At 42.8% G+C, this 13,761-nt stretch overlaps 1 protein-coding gene across 22 annotated transcripts in view; it reads right to left on the reverse strand.

Moving 5' to 3' along the window:
• BLTP1 (bridge-like lipid transfer protein family member 1) overlaps positions 1–13,761 on the reverse strand; it is a 156,844-nt gene that overhangs the window by 18,058 nt on the left and 125,025 nt on the right. For 17 of the 22 annotated variants that reach the window (XM_077300400.1, XM_077300397.1, XM_077300385.1 and 14 more), the window contains 7 exons: positions 12,195–12,375; positions 10,326–10,503; positions 7,978–8,139; positions 7,740–7,879; positions 2,794–2,968; positions 1,417–1,620; positions 299–478 (listed from right to left, as the gene is read on the reverse strand). In XM_077300400.1, the coding sequence (XP_077156515.1) occupies positions 299–478; positions 1,417–1,620; positions 2,794–2,968; positions 7,740–7,879; positions 7,978–8,139; positions 10,326–10,503; positions 12,195–12,375 (1,220 nt within the window). The remainder of the gene's footprint in view (positions 1–298; positions 479–1,416; positions 1,621–2,793; positions 2,969–7,739; positions 7,880–7,977; positions 8,140–10,325; positions 10,504–12,194; positions 12,376–13,761) is intronic. The other 5 variants (XM_077300402.1, XM_077300401.1, XM_077300396.1 and 2 more) reach the window with 1 other exon arrangement.

The raw sequence follows: 13,761 nt of genomic DNA on the forward strand, positions 1-13,761 counted from the left end.
TCCTGTGTTAGCAGATTCCTCTAATTAAGTCCTATTAGATTGTTAGAATGCCATCAGTAGCTAATGTCATCTCATCAGTCATACAAGAGAGACAGAAATATAGATCATTTGTGCAAAATGCATTGTGATTTAAATAGGTTTTTTTTTAAAGCTAGGGGACCAGTTTCTTTAACTTTGCATGATGTTGCACGCCACAACACCTAGATAATAAAGAAAAAACATAGTGTTTGCAAGGGGGGAACAGGCTTTATTCTGATGCTTGATGGACTGAGGCCAACACTTTAAAAATTATACATACCAGATATGTTTATTAAAGTGGTGTCCATCTTGCCTGCAGTTTTGCTTGTAGAGGGACTCTCAAAAAAAGAAGCACCTCCTGAACGCCTTATTCTTGACAGACTAACTTTCACAAACTCAAGATTAATGCTCAATGAATCTTTTCGACCAGTAACTGAAGAGGGTTCTTCATCTACATTTCCTGAAAACATGAGGTACAACTTAGCTGATTTCATTGAATAAGAAAAATGTAAATTACTGCCAATTTTGCATTTTGTTATATAAAGCCAAATCTAGAATATTCAATGTTTTAAAAACAAAAAATAGCAAATTATATTCCATGTACTATAATAGGGAAAAGAGACTATGGAAATAAGAATTCTGAAATCAGCATTTCCAGAATATATATTCACATTTTATTTATTCTCATAGTTAGGTTTGAAGTACAATTGCATATTTGACCGGCCATTTGAGCAGTCAAATACTGGTAATATTTTTAAATAATTACGCTTATTTAGAACGGAAAAAAAGACCTAAGATTAACAGATTTGGCACATATGTTCATTACATATACTACACTTGATCCTAACCAAAAGGCCGAGGAGCTATATTTTGATTACAATAACAAACCATAATATATATTTGTTAAAGATGTAACTTTTAATAAGTTTTCTACTATTCACTGAATACTTCCCTTTGGCTTTTACTGTGGAATACCAGGTTCAGCTACAATTACAAAGTTTAGATAAAATTAAATTAAAACTAGAAACAAAAAGTAACCATCAACTATAAACAAACATGCCCATGCAATTGTCCTAGGTAGGAAGCAAGAACATTTTCAAACATTCAACATTAAATGATCTTTCAGTAATATCAACTTCATCCACTTTATCATTCTCATCATCATAGAGGACAAATAGCATTCATTCCAGTTCTGCTAACAAATGATGCCACCACCAAACAGGAAAAAAAAAGTAAACCACCAGCTACACAGTGGAATTCTTGGCTTCATGTAATATTTAACAACTGCCAAGCAGAAGGCAGTCAATTGACCCCTCTGCCAACCCTATTAGAAATGGACAATATCCAAACATTGCAAATATTCAAGTTTTCTTGTAAAATGTGATGTTCGGTAGTTACCTAGGGACCCAGAACCAGCACTCAGGCCAGTCACGCTGGTTTTCTGTTTTCCTGCTCCATATGGATGAAATACATAAAGTGAGAAATCAGACATGCAGGCTGTGAAGCTCAGACCTGAGGAACTACTACTAGAACCAGTCAAATCTGATTGGCTACTGCTATGCCGTGTTCTGCCAAAGGGGCTGCCAAGACCAGGTGATGAACCTATAGAAGGATGAGAAAAACCTCAAGTTAATGATAATAAACCACATGTGCTCTAGTGCAATCTCAAAAAATCAGGCAACAGCAGCACCATTTTGATTATTATTAAAACCTATAACAACCAGTACGTATCTACTCTGGCTCCCAATTTGGTTCTAGAAATAATTTAATGTGCTGGTGTTGACCTTTAAATATAATATATAATAATTATATATAATAAGTATAGTAATATCCTTATCCATTGTTCCTCTTAATATTTGTGAAACAGCCATGGGGGTGGAGAGTGTCCTGGCTGTCCGAGATGGAATAGGGCCAATCAGGGTGAGGCCAGCAAAGCTGGCCGCATCCTGACTGGCCCTCCCTCTCCAGCTCCCGCCTTCCTTCCCTGGATGCTAGCTACTTTGCTACTTTCCCTGGATGCTAGCTTCTCTAGCTCCCGCCCTCCTTCCCTGGATGCTAGCTACTCAGATGCCTGAGAGACACAGAGAGCCCTGCCAAACCGCAAACAACCCCTAATTACCTGCTATGGCTCCTGCTGCGAGGGAGAGACAGGGAGAGACAAACTGCAAATGAGCCCCAAACTGCAAACTACCTTGATTCCCTGCTAGGAAGGAGCCCTGATTACCTCCTATGGTTCCTGCTGTGAGAGAGAGATCTGTACCTGCCAGTGTCCCCGGGTCCTAGCACCCATTGCATTCCTGGTTGCAATGGGCTTTCTTGCTAGTATAATCGTAATATTGTTCCCCCAATTATCTACATATAAACAAAAATAATTCTTGAAAATTGATAAGCCCCTAGATTTGTTATTATTGAGTATTTTGAGAGTGAAAATTCTTGCCATATGAAGCAACTTACGCTTTTAAAAAGAAAACATTTCATGGAGGGTTTTCTTCAGTGCTCCTCCAAATTCTGAAGTTATTCTATTAGAAAAATTGTAAGGATTGTTTTGGCAAAAAACCACCCCCTGTTCCCCAATTTCTCCATTCCCCCCAAGCTTTCATATCTCAATATACAAATTGTTTCTTCTTAGTATCCAACTACTTCTGCCACAGATTTAGACACAGATACTAAAGCCACCAAAGACAACCAAAATACCCTCAGTTATATAATAGTCAGGCTACTGACTAGTAATTAATTAACAAGTAATTTAACAGCCCTCTCAATGTCAAATCTTACCTGGTGACACAGTTTTCATCTTTGGTCCACTTTGTGTAGCATTTTCTGCAGGGCAGATTGTACCCAAAGTTTCTAGTTCCCCTCTATTAGAAGAAAATACAAGATCAAGGGAAGGAAGCTTCAGCATACATTCCACTCTTGATACAGGTAAGCAGCTGAACTTGATCTGTGAGGGCTAAGAAACAGAAAAAAACATGTGAAAGTAACATTAAAAAACAGCAACTGCAGAAATATAAATCCAACAGATGGGCCCCCCCAGGAAGACACTGCCACCAGGCCAGGTTATTACTGCTGGTGGTTGTTGGCTGGCATAGTCCCCTTGGCGCACCAAGAGGCAGCTACAACAGACTCTGTGTGTGCGCGTGGCAGGGGGGGGGTGATAATTTTGCCGCTGGGATTTAATGGGAATTTTTACTGGGGACATTGTGGGGTTTTATGTGGTTTTTAAAAATCTTGTAACCTGTCACAAGACGGCTTGCAGTGAATGTCAGGAAATAAATCTAATAATAAAATAAAACCTATTAAGTGTCAGTGACGTCCCCCATTCTAAATCTTTCAAGGTGACCTTGCTCTGTTCGCAAGAAGCAGAATGAAACACTGGTCTTACCTGAAGGTTTCTTCTCTTCAGTGGGGCGAAGTCATCCACAGATGGTTAGGTCATGCCTCTGCTCACTCAGGTAGGGCTATTTTTATTCAAATTATTTTGAGTGGCCTTAATCGGTGACCATGGGCTGACCTTCCAGTTTTTTTACAAGATCCTCCATACAGACCTGTATTTGTATTTTGCCTTGCAGACCAAAGTGTTTTTGTTGTTGTCTTTGGGTGGGAAGTGGATGACTGACTCCACTGAAGAGAAGAAACCTTCAGGTAAGACCAAAGTTTCGTTCTATTTCAGTGGGGGAACTCATCCACAGATGGTTAGCTATGCCCAAGCTATGCTTCCTAGGATGGGAAAACAAACAGCGCATGGGCACCATTGGATATTCTGCCACCTGTTGGAGCAGTCTGCCAGCAAGTGCTTTCTCCAAGATGGTTTTGTCTAAAAGTGCCCCAATAAACTCGAGGGATCGAGTAGGAACAAGGGTAGATTTTTCTGAATTAATATTAAACCCCAAGGATCGTAGGAGATTCACGGAGATAGTAATTGAAGAGCGCAGCTCATCTTGGGAATGCCTGACTAGCAACCAGTCATCTAGATACGGATAAAGCTATATGCCCAGAGTACATAGATGTGAAACCACCACGTTTGTAACCTTAGTAAAAACTCTCGGGGCAGAGGCTAAACCAAACAGGAGAACGGTGTACTCATAATGCAAACCAGCCACATAGAACCGACGTCAAGTCGGCAACGACATGCGAGTCGGGGACAGAGGTGACAGCTGCTCTCGACTCCTCACAGATGAGGGAGAAAACTGCTCCCGATGTCGACCGGGCGGTGAAGCTAAGCGATCGTCTTGACGTCGCACAGACGGGGAGTAAGAGTGCTCCTGATGTTGAACTGGCAGCTGATCGCGATGTCGAACCGGCGGAGATAGATGTTCTCGATGTCGAGAAGATGAAGAGGTCCAACGTCGTTGCTGTATAGGCTCGTCATCGGAATCTGAGCCTCTAGCTGCCAAATGCGTAGCTGGAGCCAAAGGTTGAGACCGACGTCTCGTAAAAGGCACCTCCTTCGGCAACGCCTGGCCCCACCGATGCCAAGACGCCGGGACCATCATAGGGATCAAGGACTCAGAAGACGATGCTGATGAAGACAGTCGATGTCAAGGTCGTATTCTGACATCGTCGTCTGACGACGAAGCAGAATGCTGACGTCGAAGTGTCATGGCGAACGCTCGAAGCATCAGTTTGTTGCTCTGGCCGCGACTCCGATGCCTCAAGCTGGGGATTCCTTGACGTCCAAGGTTCAGACGTTATGTCAGGAAGGTCTCTTGACGTCGAGGGCTCAACAGACTGCGCCGGCGCCGAAGGCTGTAAGGATGAGTCATCAACTCATACAGCCGCACCCAACGCAGAGGCCCGGTCTCTCGAACGGCCTCTTGACCCCAATCGTCGTCTCGGTGGTGAGGGGGAGATTTGCCTCAAGACTCTTTTGGATGTCCCCGATGTTAAGGGGGACTTGGCTCTAGAACGTGGCACAGCTCTCTTTCTCTTCTTTTTAGGCGGTTCTGAGGCCGCTCTGTCCAGTCCAGAAGGTCCCTGAGGGGGAGTTGCAGAAGAAGAAGGCCCTGGAGTTTCAGGAGCCATGAGGGACTTTCCCCAAAGAGCTGCTTTTAAGCACCTGGCCCTCTCATCTCGAGTTTTCTACAAGAAGGGCATGTAGCCATTGAATGGCCTTCACCCAAACAAAGTAGACAAGAGGTATGGTGGTCAGATTGAGCCATCTTGGCTCCACACTGACCACATTTTTAAAATAGAGTCATCTTTAGTCTCTTCGAAAATAATTTCCTGTCAGAAAATGATTTCTCACCCGAGGTGAATAGAAGAGCAAGTTAGCTAGCATCCTTCTCCTACCAGCGGCAAAAAAAGGGCTGAGGGGAGATTGCTAGCTCCTCCCACATCACGTGACTTTGGGCGGGAAAGTCATCCTGTGAAGGGAGGGACTAGCACTCTTGGAATTGTTTTTGAGGTTTAAGTTAGCTAGTTATTTCTCTGAAGCAGGCCTGCGATCTTCGCAGAACCCATGTGGGACTGCACAGAACCCACGAAGATGAACTTCCATTGCTTGACCCACCAGAGAACTCTATCCTGTGGCCTTTTGACATGAGTGAGAACATCCATCTGTCAAAGACAGTGGCTGCCCAGCTCTCCTGGAATCTTGCAGCCAACCACTTCTCTGGTAGACAGACTACTGTGTTCTTTGTGTGTGTGTGGCGGGGGGAAGGATGTTAAAAACTTTTCAGGTGAAATGGTGACCCAAGTGAAGGGGCAAGGAGGCAGAAGGAACACACAAGCCTGCAGTTGTTCTACAACCTTCTACCCCCCCACACACACTTTCTCTTGTTCCCAGGTGTGGGGTGCTTGACCTGGCCCCTGTCCTGCCTGGCATCTTGGAGATCCCCCCACTCCTGGGGTGGTTTTGGCTCCTGCAAGGGCTCTGCCTCGCAGCTAGGGATATCCTAGGGACTGGAACAATCTCACCACTGGGGCACGCCGGCCCCTTTTGTCTCCTGCAGCGCTCTGTGTCGTTCACCTTCCAGTCCCAGCTGGTGGTGGAGAAACCCACCCCCTGAGACCTGGGGGTGGGCTCACTCTGCAGAGGCTGTCGATTGCATGCCTGTGTACACCACCTTCGGAGTCCCCAGCCCAGAAACCTTGGGCGGGGAGTCAGACACCTCCTTGAAATCCTTCGTTGTCTGAGGCCCCAGACCAAAAGCCTTGGGCAGGCTCTCAGCCAACTACTTGAAGTCTCTCTTCGTTGTCTTTAGTGGCATTGTGCTGTACCTGTGAATGAACGCATATCTTGGGGCCTTTCCGCACAAGGACCAATGTTGCCAAATGTTTTCAGTATGCAGAAACGCTATATTTAATAGTGGAATTTCTTCATTCCGCATACCTTTAATTTTAGTGGAATATTGAAGTCCCAGTAGCGTTGTATTCATACCCCACAGGTTTCCGGTCTCGCTGGAATTACAGCAAAGAAAGCGATATTTTTCTGTGCTTCTTCCCGCCCCTGGCTATAAATCAAGCAGAACAGCCAATGGAATGTTGTGTTCATGCTCCCGAAAAGCCCCTTTCCTTTTAAAAACTATTATTTAAAAACGCAAACACACCAGTTGCAACGAATATCTGTTCAATCATTGTCTCAGAAAGACCATTTTTGCTGGCGTAGGAGCTGGCGCTTAATCATTTACATGCTGTTCAAGTAAAAAAAAATCCCCACCCCCTGATGGGTTTTATTTGTGGCCAAAATTCCGGGCAGTGTCGAACTGGGGGCTGTATTGTGCTTGGGAACTTTAAAGACACTTGCAGTTGGGAGCTTTGTTTGACTGTTAATCACTTCTGTAGAGGGACTTTAGCCGGAGAAGCCTTGCTTGTTCGTTGCTTTCGCTGGTCTAAGGAAAAAAAAATGCCAATCGTTTCTCCAGAAGCTTGGGGGCGAGAGCGAGGGAGGGACATTATTTCTACCACTATTTTGAGAACGCACATGTCTTTCGCTGATGTGTTGCAGCTTGTGCTCAGAGGTGTAGCGGTTTTTTCAGGGGGAATCCACTTTTCTGGATTTCCCCCTAAGCGCTATAAAATTCTGATTGTTGCAGGAGTTCAGCGGGAGTTTTGCAGTTTGCTTACGACGTCATGCGGAATGTTAAATTAATAGCGTTCATGAAAGGTAAGACTTTGGCTACATTTAAGTAGTGCGGAATGGCCCTTGGAGTTTTTCATTCACTCATCTTGTGATTCAATAGTAGAAAAGGTTTTCTCAGCAGTGGGTGAGTGGAGCTAGCCATGAGCCTGCTACCTGAGCAGAGGGCTATTTGAAACTGGAAGGCCTGCCCATGGTCACCATTAAAGCCACTCAAAATAATTTGAATAAGAATAGCCCTACCTGAGCGAGCAGAGGCATGACCGAGCCATCTGTGGATGACTTCCCCCACTGAAGTAGAACATTTAAATTTTTTACATTTGACATATATTTTATGTACAATATATTTCTATTCTGAATATCAATATCTGCAAGATGGCTTATTCAGGTAAACAACATTAGAACCATTCTATAAAATCAAATGGCAAACATGCAGCAGAAACATTTATTTAAAGGTGGAATGTCTTTGAAGGGACATTGCTGAGCACCCTTCAGAGTTATTGAGACCACAGTTTCGCTGATTATGCTCTTTCTTCTAAATGTTATGTTGACATCAAGAGCATTATGGCATTTTCTCATCCACTATGTTCTCAACTTCAACGGGACAGGAACTGCCTCCAAGTCTTGCTGTCTTCCTCCTCACCTGAACTCTTACATAAACCACCACGTCCACAGGGAAGGAGGAATATGCTGAGGTTGATGAGGACACCAAGGAGGCTGTGGACTCTTCTAAGGGATCTTGCATATCAAACTGCCCAATATCTTCATCTTGGGAGCTAACAGCTTTTAATAAGACAAAGAAATTAGTTTTAATAATTTAGCAGGAGAACATGGAACAAATTGTAGCTGTGATAGAAATGAGTTAGTTTGTCATATGGTACCTGCATAGTTCCTTTCTATTGGAGTTATAGGAATGGTTTCAAGTGCCTTTTCTAGGAAATCCAACAAGCAGGGGCTAATCACCATTTCCTCCGGCAAAGACTGCAGTGCAACCCAGGCGTACAATTTTGCTGTTTTTATGCCACCACTTCCCTTCCCTTTGGCTGAAAGGTTTTTTTTAAAAAAGCATTTAGTGAAATACCAGTTAACCAACTTCCATTAGAATACAAATTGAGAAATGGATTTTCTAACTCATTGGATAAATCTATTTTTGCTCAAGAGCCAGAATCCTAGCCTTTTGCATATACATCATCAAGACGGCATGACTTAAATACATGTAATTTGAAACACCAAGAAAAATAGCTACCAAATCAATGGATAAGCTTTCTATAAAATTAAACATATAGCAGTTAAAAACAACTGTGTCATGAATGGTTGCATTTGAATAGCCCATTCGGTAGAAAGGTGGCCATGCAAAGTTAGGAACAGGCCCTGACTGAGGTTTAATGATTTGATAGTTTTCTTCAGCTTTGAAAAAGTGGGGAGGTAGGGAGTTGAGATTGCACCCAGAGTCGTCATAAATCAGCTTAATAATCATGGGGACTGGTTGGGTTGGCTAAATAACAAAAAGCAGAGAGCAGGCATAAATGGACAGTTCTGCAGAGGGAAGCAAGCAGTAGGATCCCACAAGTATTGGTACTGAGACTTTTTAATGTGTTCAATAATAATCTGAATTGGGAGTGAGCAATGCATTAGCCAAATTTAAAGAGTCTATCAAATTATTCAGAGCTGGTGCAGTGGTTGGACTAGTCTCTGGGGGATCCAGGTTCAAATCTCTGTTTGTGCCACAGAAACTCGCTGGGAGACTTTGGACCAGTCATATTCTCTCAGTCTAATCTAATTTGCAGTAGCTGGAAAGAATACTTTAGAAGTACTATAGAAGTTGAATAAATGGGGCTAAGAATCCCACAAAGAAGCAAACGGAGAAGTCAAAAATGGTCCTAGCCAAATGGGGATGTATTAGATCAGTGGTTCCCAGCCTTTTTGATCCTGTGGGTCCCATTGTTATTCTGACGCAAGGTGGTGGGCACAAAATGACTACCACAGGAGGCCATGACTGCCAAAATATGGGGGTACAAGGTCATTCATAACCCCAAGAGTAACTCATCAACATTTCAGGCAGAAGCTCTGTATAACTGGATATATTTCAAAATGAATACATTATATTATTTGTAAGTATTTTCCTTTGGTTACACAGTGATTTATATGCTGTGGTGGCAGCAGTTTTAAAAATCTATATAGCTCTCCACTGTCCAGTCAGAATTTGTGCTGGGAAAAAGTCCCATCTGGCCCCAGCTACTTTCTTTTAAAAAATTGCAAGTACCGGGAGGTGTTGATAGATGGTATGAAACCTAAAGGCACAATCTTGGGGACCCCTGGATCAGGGCTATATGTTTTCCTCAGCTCTGCTGGTCTTCTGCAGATCTTTGTACTTCATAGGACATTTGTTCCTGAGAGTCAGGAAGAGTATGAAATTCACTGTAGGGTGCTACAGCACAAGTACAAATTCCATAGAAATCTTGGACACCCCTATCATGCACAAGCTCTTTTTGTGTATGCTGGGAGATGTCCAAGATTTCCATGATTTTTGTACTTGTGCTGTAGTCCCCTACAGTGAATTCCACACTGTTACTGACCCTCAGGAACAAATTTCCTATGTAGCACGAAGAGCTGCGGAAAGCCAGCAGAGATGAGAAAGATGTTAAAAAAAAACATTCTGTAAGTCAAACTCCACTTATGGTTCTTTATGTAACACAATACTTCTACAGTAACAAAAACTTTTGACATACTATTTCGCAGTTTGAACAATGGGGGATTGTATTAGTTAGTGGAAAAATGCATTAAAAAGCAGGAATTGTGGCTGAAAAATCAAATCAAAGTGAATGTCTTTCTAATCTCTACGTAAAATATGCACATTCTTAAAGAACCACTAACACAAATTAGCATTTCATCTACCTCAGGCCAACACTCAAATGATTTTAGGTGTTGCAAGTGACTGTAGTACACAATGAAATAAGGATAAAGTTTGAGGACAAGTGTTCTTATTTGGTGAATGAATTCAGAGGAGAAATATAAACAAGAAATGAATGAGGAGTCAAAAGGAAAGATGGGATTCTAAAAGCCACATGGAAGTTTTAGCCGCAAATAGAATTTCAGCACAGCTTTCTTCTGGTATTAGACTCTTATTACTATGACCATAGTAGCATGAATGCTCTTTTAAGTTATAAAGCAATTTACAGCTCTGAAAAGAATGAAATCAAAGGGTATAGTTGAAGAGAGAAATCTCTACCTGATGGGATGGGTGGGGGTTGGGGAGGAAGTAAAGTTTTAGCCTTGAGGTGAGAAAAGGGCAGGGCAGTATCTTTCATACCATACAGCTTGGATTCTTTGGAAAGGGTTCTTGGCAGAGATGAACCACGGGATGCATTTGGCGATTCAGTCTTTAACATCTTGGAGTTATAGTGTAGCTGAAAGGAAACAAATTGCTAGTTTCACATCTGTATAGGCATTCTTTCACTGGCAGCATTCATAGAAGGAAGAGAAGGAGACATGCAACAGAGTTCTGGGAGGAGGGCAGGAACATGGGAGGATGCTTTCCCAACCCTGCAGAGTCCTGAGAGGCCTTCAGTTTCAACAGGAAGTGTGTGTCTGCAAGCACAGAGCTGGCATCCAGACTGAGGTCAAAGAATGAAGCCCTCTTGTAACCTCAGGCCAATTAACAAGGGAACTGGACTTAGTCCAGGGGGAAGGTTAAAAGGGGAGGGCTGGGGGCAGTCATGGTTGGGCATGGGAAGATAAAGGAGTGTGGAAGACTTTGCCAGTGGAGCTTCTGAGAGACAGTAAATGGAATTTACAACTAACTCATATGGAACAAAGACAAGCTTCTGCTGCACAACTGGAAGGGAGTCTTTGTGGCCAGACCAGACGAGGTAAAGCCAAAGGTCTGAGTTGGAGATGTCAAAGGCCTAAGCCTCTAGCTTGCACATGATCCTTTCTATGCACTCCTGAACCTGCGCCTGTCAAGATGACTGCGTGTAATTTCCCGAGAAAGCACTTTCCTGGGGGCACTTTCTTTGGGGAAACATAACTTGAATCCAATCTATCCAATCTTCACCAAACCTCGAGGGCAGATAGAGGAGAGTCAGCTAGAGATCCAATGCAAGTTGCTTGTCTCTAGCATGTCATGGGAGCTGTTCTATTGCCTCACAAATCTCACCAGTTCATTTGGACTTAAAAGTTCATGATGGTTCATGGTGCATGGACTGGGAGTGCCATGAACTGTGGACCACATTTTCCTGGTTACTGCTCATCCTGATTTGCAATCAACAGCATCAGAATGTTGAATTGCACTAGTACTACTGAGTAGCAGATATTTATGCAATGTATAGAGGCCCTAAATACAACCAGAAGCAAAAACTGAATATCCTTTTCATGTGATAACAAATATACAGTTCCAAGCCAAAAAAACAGAGCTTTAACTGACAAGCTATTCAGTGTCCTTTCCAAACGCAGCAAGACTCTGAGGTCACAAAGCTGTATTTGGCAGCACAAAACAATAGCACCAATCTTGTATGTAATGGAACTTAACTTTCACTCTATTAAGTTTCAGCCTCATCTGACTGACTGATGATCCCAGGGCATCTTCTCAGTGTACTGTTATTTTAACAGAATGGAATGCTAGTCGCATCAAGGGTTTTGTTTTGATCATGTATCTAATATTAGATACATGTTTTCAATTCTCATGGCCTGAACCCAAGTTAAGAACATGACCGTCCCAATGTCAACCTAGCCTAGCATTTTTTTTCAACCGGCTGTTGTTTCCGTACTTCATTTGACAACAAGGTTACTCTATTAAACTGCAAAAGTGAACACATACTAGAAAAGCCACACATTTAATCATAACCATATGCAGAATTAATACATTTAGACGTAGCATGAGGATTTTAATAGTTGGTGAGCAGATAGGAATTCGGCTGATACACTACCCACCCTACTATTAGAACCCTTTCTACCCAAGTACAGGAAGCTGGGCTTTGCAATAGCATCTCATGAAGGAAGCAGGTGAGGGACTGAAAGCTGGGCTTATGCTGCCCCATACTGGGCTTATGCTGCCCTCACAAAGTGGAGCCCAGTGTTACCCAGCCTTCTTCTACTTTACCTTTACGTCCACACCAGGAATGTAAAATACTGTTGTCTCCAAGTCAGTAGACTTTGTCTGCAGAGATGATGGCACTTTCTTTCCAGCCAGCAAGTGAGTAGTGGATGCATAGTTAGTTTGAAATTTCTTCTTTTTTGAAGGAGACTCTTGGTCTAAACTTCTAGAACTCCGATCATAACTCCTGTAAATAAGGAACAGTGCACAGTAGTGTCCAATAGGACATTGTATGGCATTATGTCATTTCTGAAGTGTAAAATGAGAGGTATTAAAATATACTCCTATACATCTAGTCAGTGTCCATACTTTTTTTTACCATTCATTCCCATTTCTTGCAGTCTGCAACCTGTATTATAAAATATTCCCTCAGTGGTAAAACATTCACAAGGTCCCAGGTTCAATCTTTGGCATCTCTAGCTAAAAGAATAAAGTTTGGGTGATTTGAAAGATCATCACCCAAGACCCTGGAGACTCACTGCCAGTCTGAGCAGACAATACTGACCCTGATGGACCAACTGATTCCGTACAAAGCAATATCATGTGCATTCCTGTGTTTAATTCATACTAATAGCTCCCGAGAATCTGAGAGCTAGTGACAGGAATACATAGGGACAAAGGCCACCTGCTTTAGGAGACATAATCTACATCTTTAGTAGTGGGGGCGGGAATAGGATTTTTCTGCCATGTTGGGGGTATCTGAAGTCTTTTAATGGGAGTTTTAATGAGTTTTTTTAAGACATTGTGATCCGCCACCAGCCGGTTAGGGAGTGGTGGGAAAGAAATTGAATCATCATCATCATAATCTAAAACAGGCTATAGCAGTTAACTGTACAACAGCTGACTTGTCTTGACAGTACAGTCTAGCGACCATCTAATTTATTTCTTGGGACATACGTAACAGGACCTCCCAAAAAGATCAAAGTTGTTGAGTGGGTACCTATGGAACAAGCAATCTCTTAAATAACGGGCCCCAGACCATTTGGTCTTTTAAGGAAATTATGAACACTTTAAAATGTGCCCAAGAGTAAATTGGCAGTCAGTTCGCTTTTTAAAGACTGAGCAGTCAATTTATTCAACTGCATGCATCCCATACTGCATCCAGACACCAGAACATCCACTGTCTCATCGTGCGGTAACAAGTAACAGAGTTAATTGTCATCAACAGTCTGATGACCACCCTTTCCAAACCTGCAGATTACCTCACTCAATGTTTTCATGTCAAGGGCAATTCCATCAGAGTGATGGAAGCAGCAGCAGCAGCTTTTCCCAGAGGTGCTCCATTACCAGCCACATGGACACAGCCATTGATGTTTGTCTAACACCACCTCCTTGATGCACATACTAGAGCAGATGTTTCATTTCAATATGCAGCCCTGAAATGCTATTCAAGGGATGCACCTATTCCTGGCTCCAGGTAGGTCAGTTTACTAATCTATACCCTTCAGTATGATGCATAGTCCACAAAATAGTAAAAACAGGCTGTTTGCCTGCAACTGTTGTTCTTCAAGTGGTCACCTGTGTGTTCACATGATCCACCTACCTTTCCCACAACAGATGCCTTTTTACCCTG

This window comes from Paroedura picta, chromosome 10 (genome assembly GCF_049243985.1).
Source record: "Paroedura picta isolate Pp20150507F chromosome 10, Ppicta_v3.0, whole genome shotgun sequence".
In the NCBI taxonomy this organism is placed as follows: Eukaryota; Metazoa; Chordata; class Lepidosauria; order Squamata; family Gekkonidae; genus Paroedura; species Paroedura picta.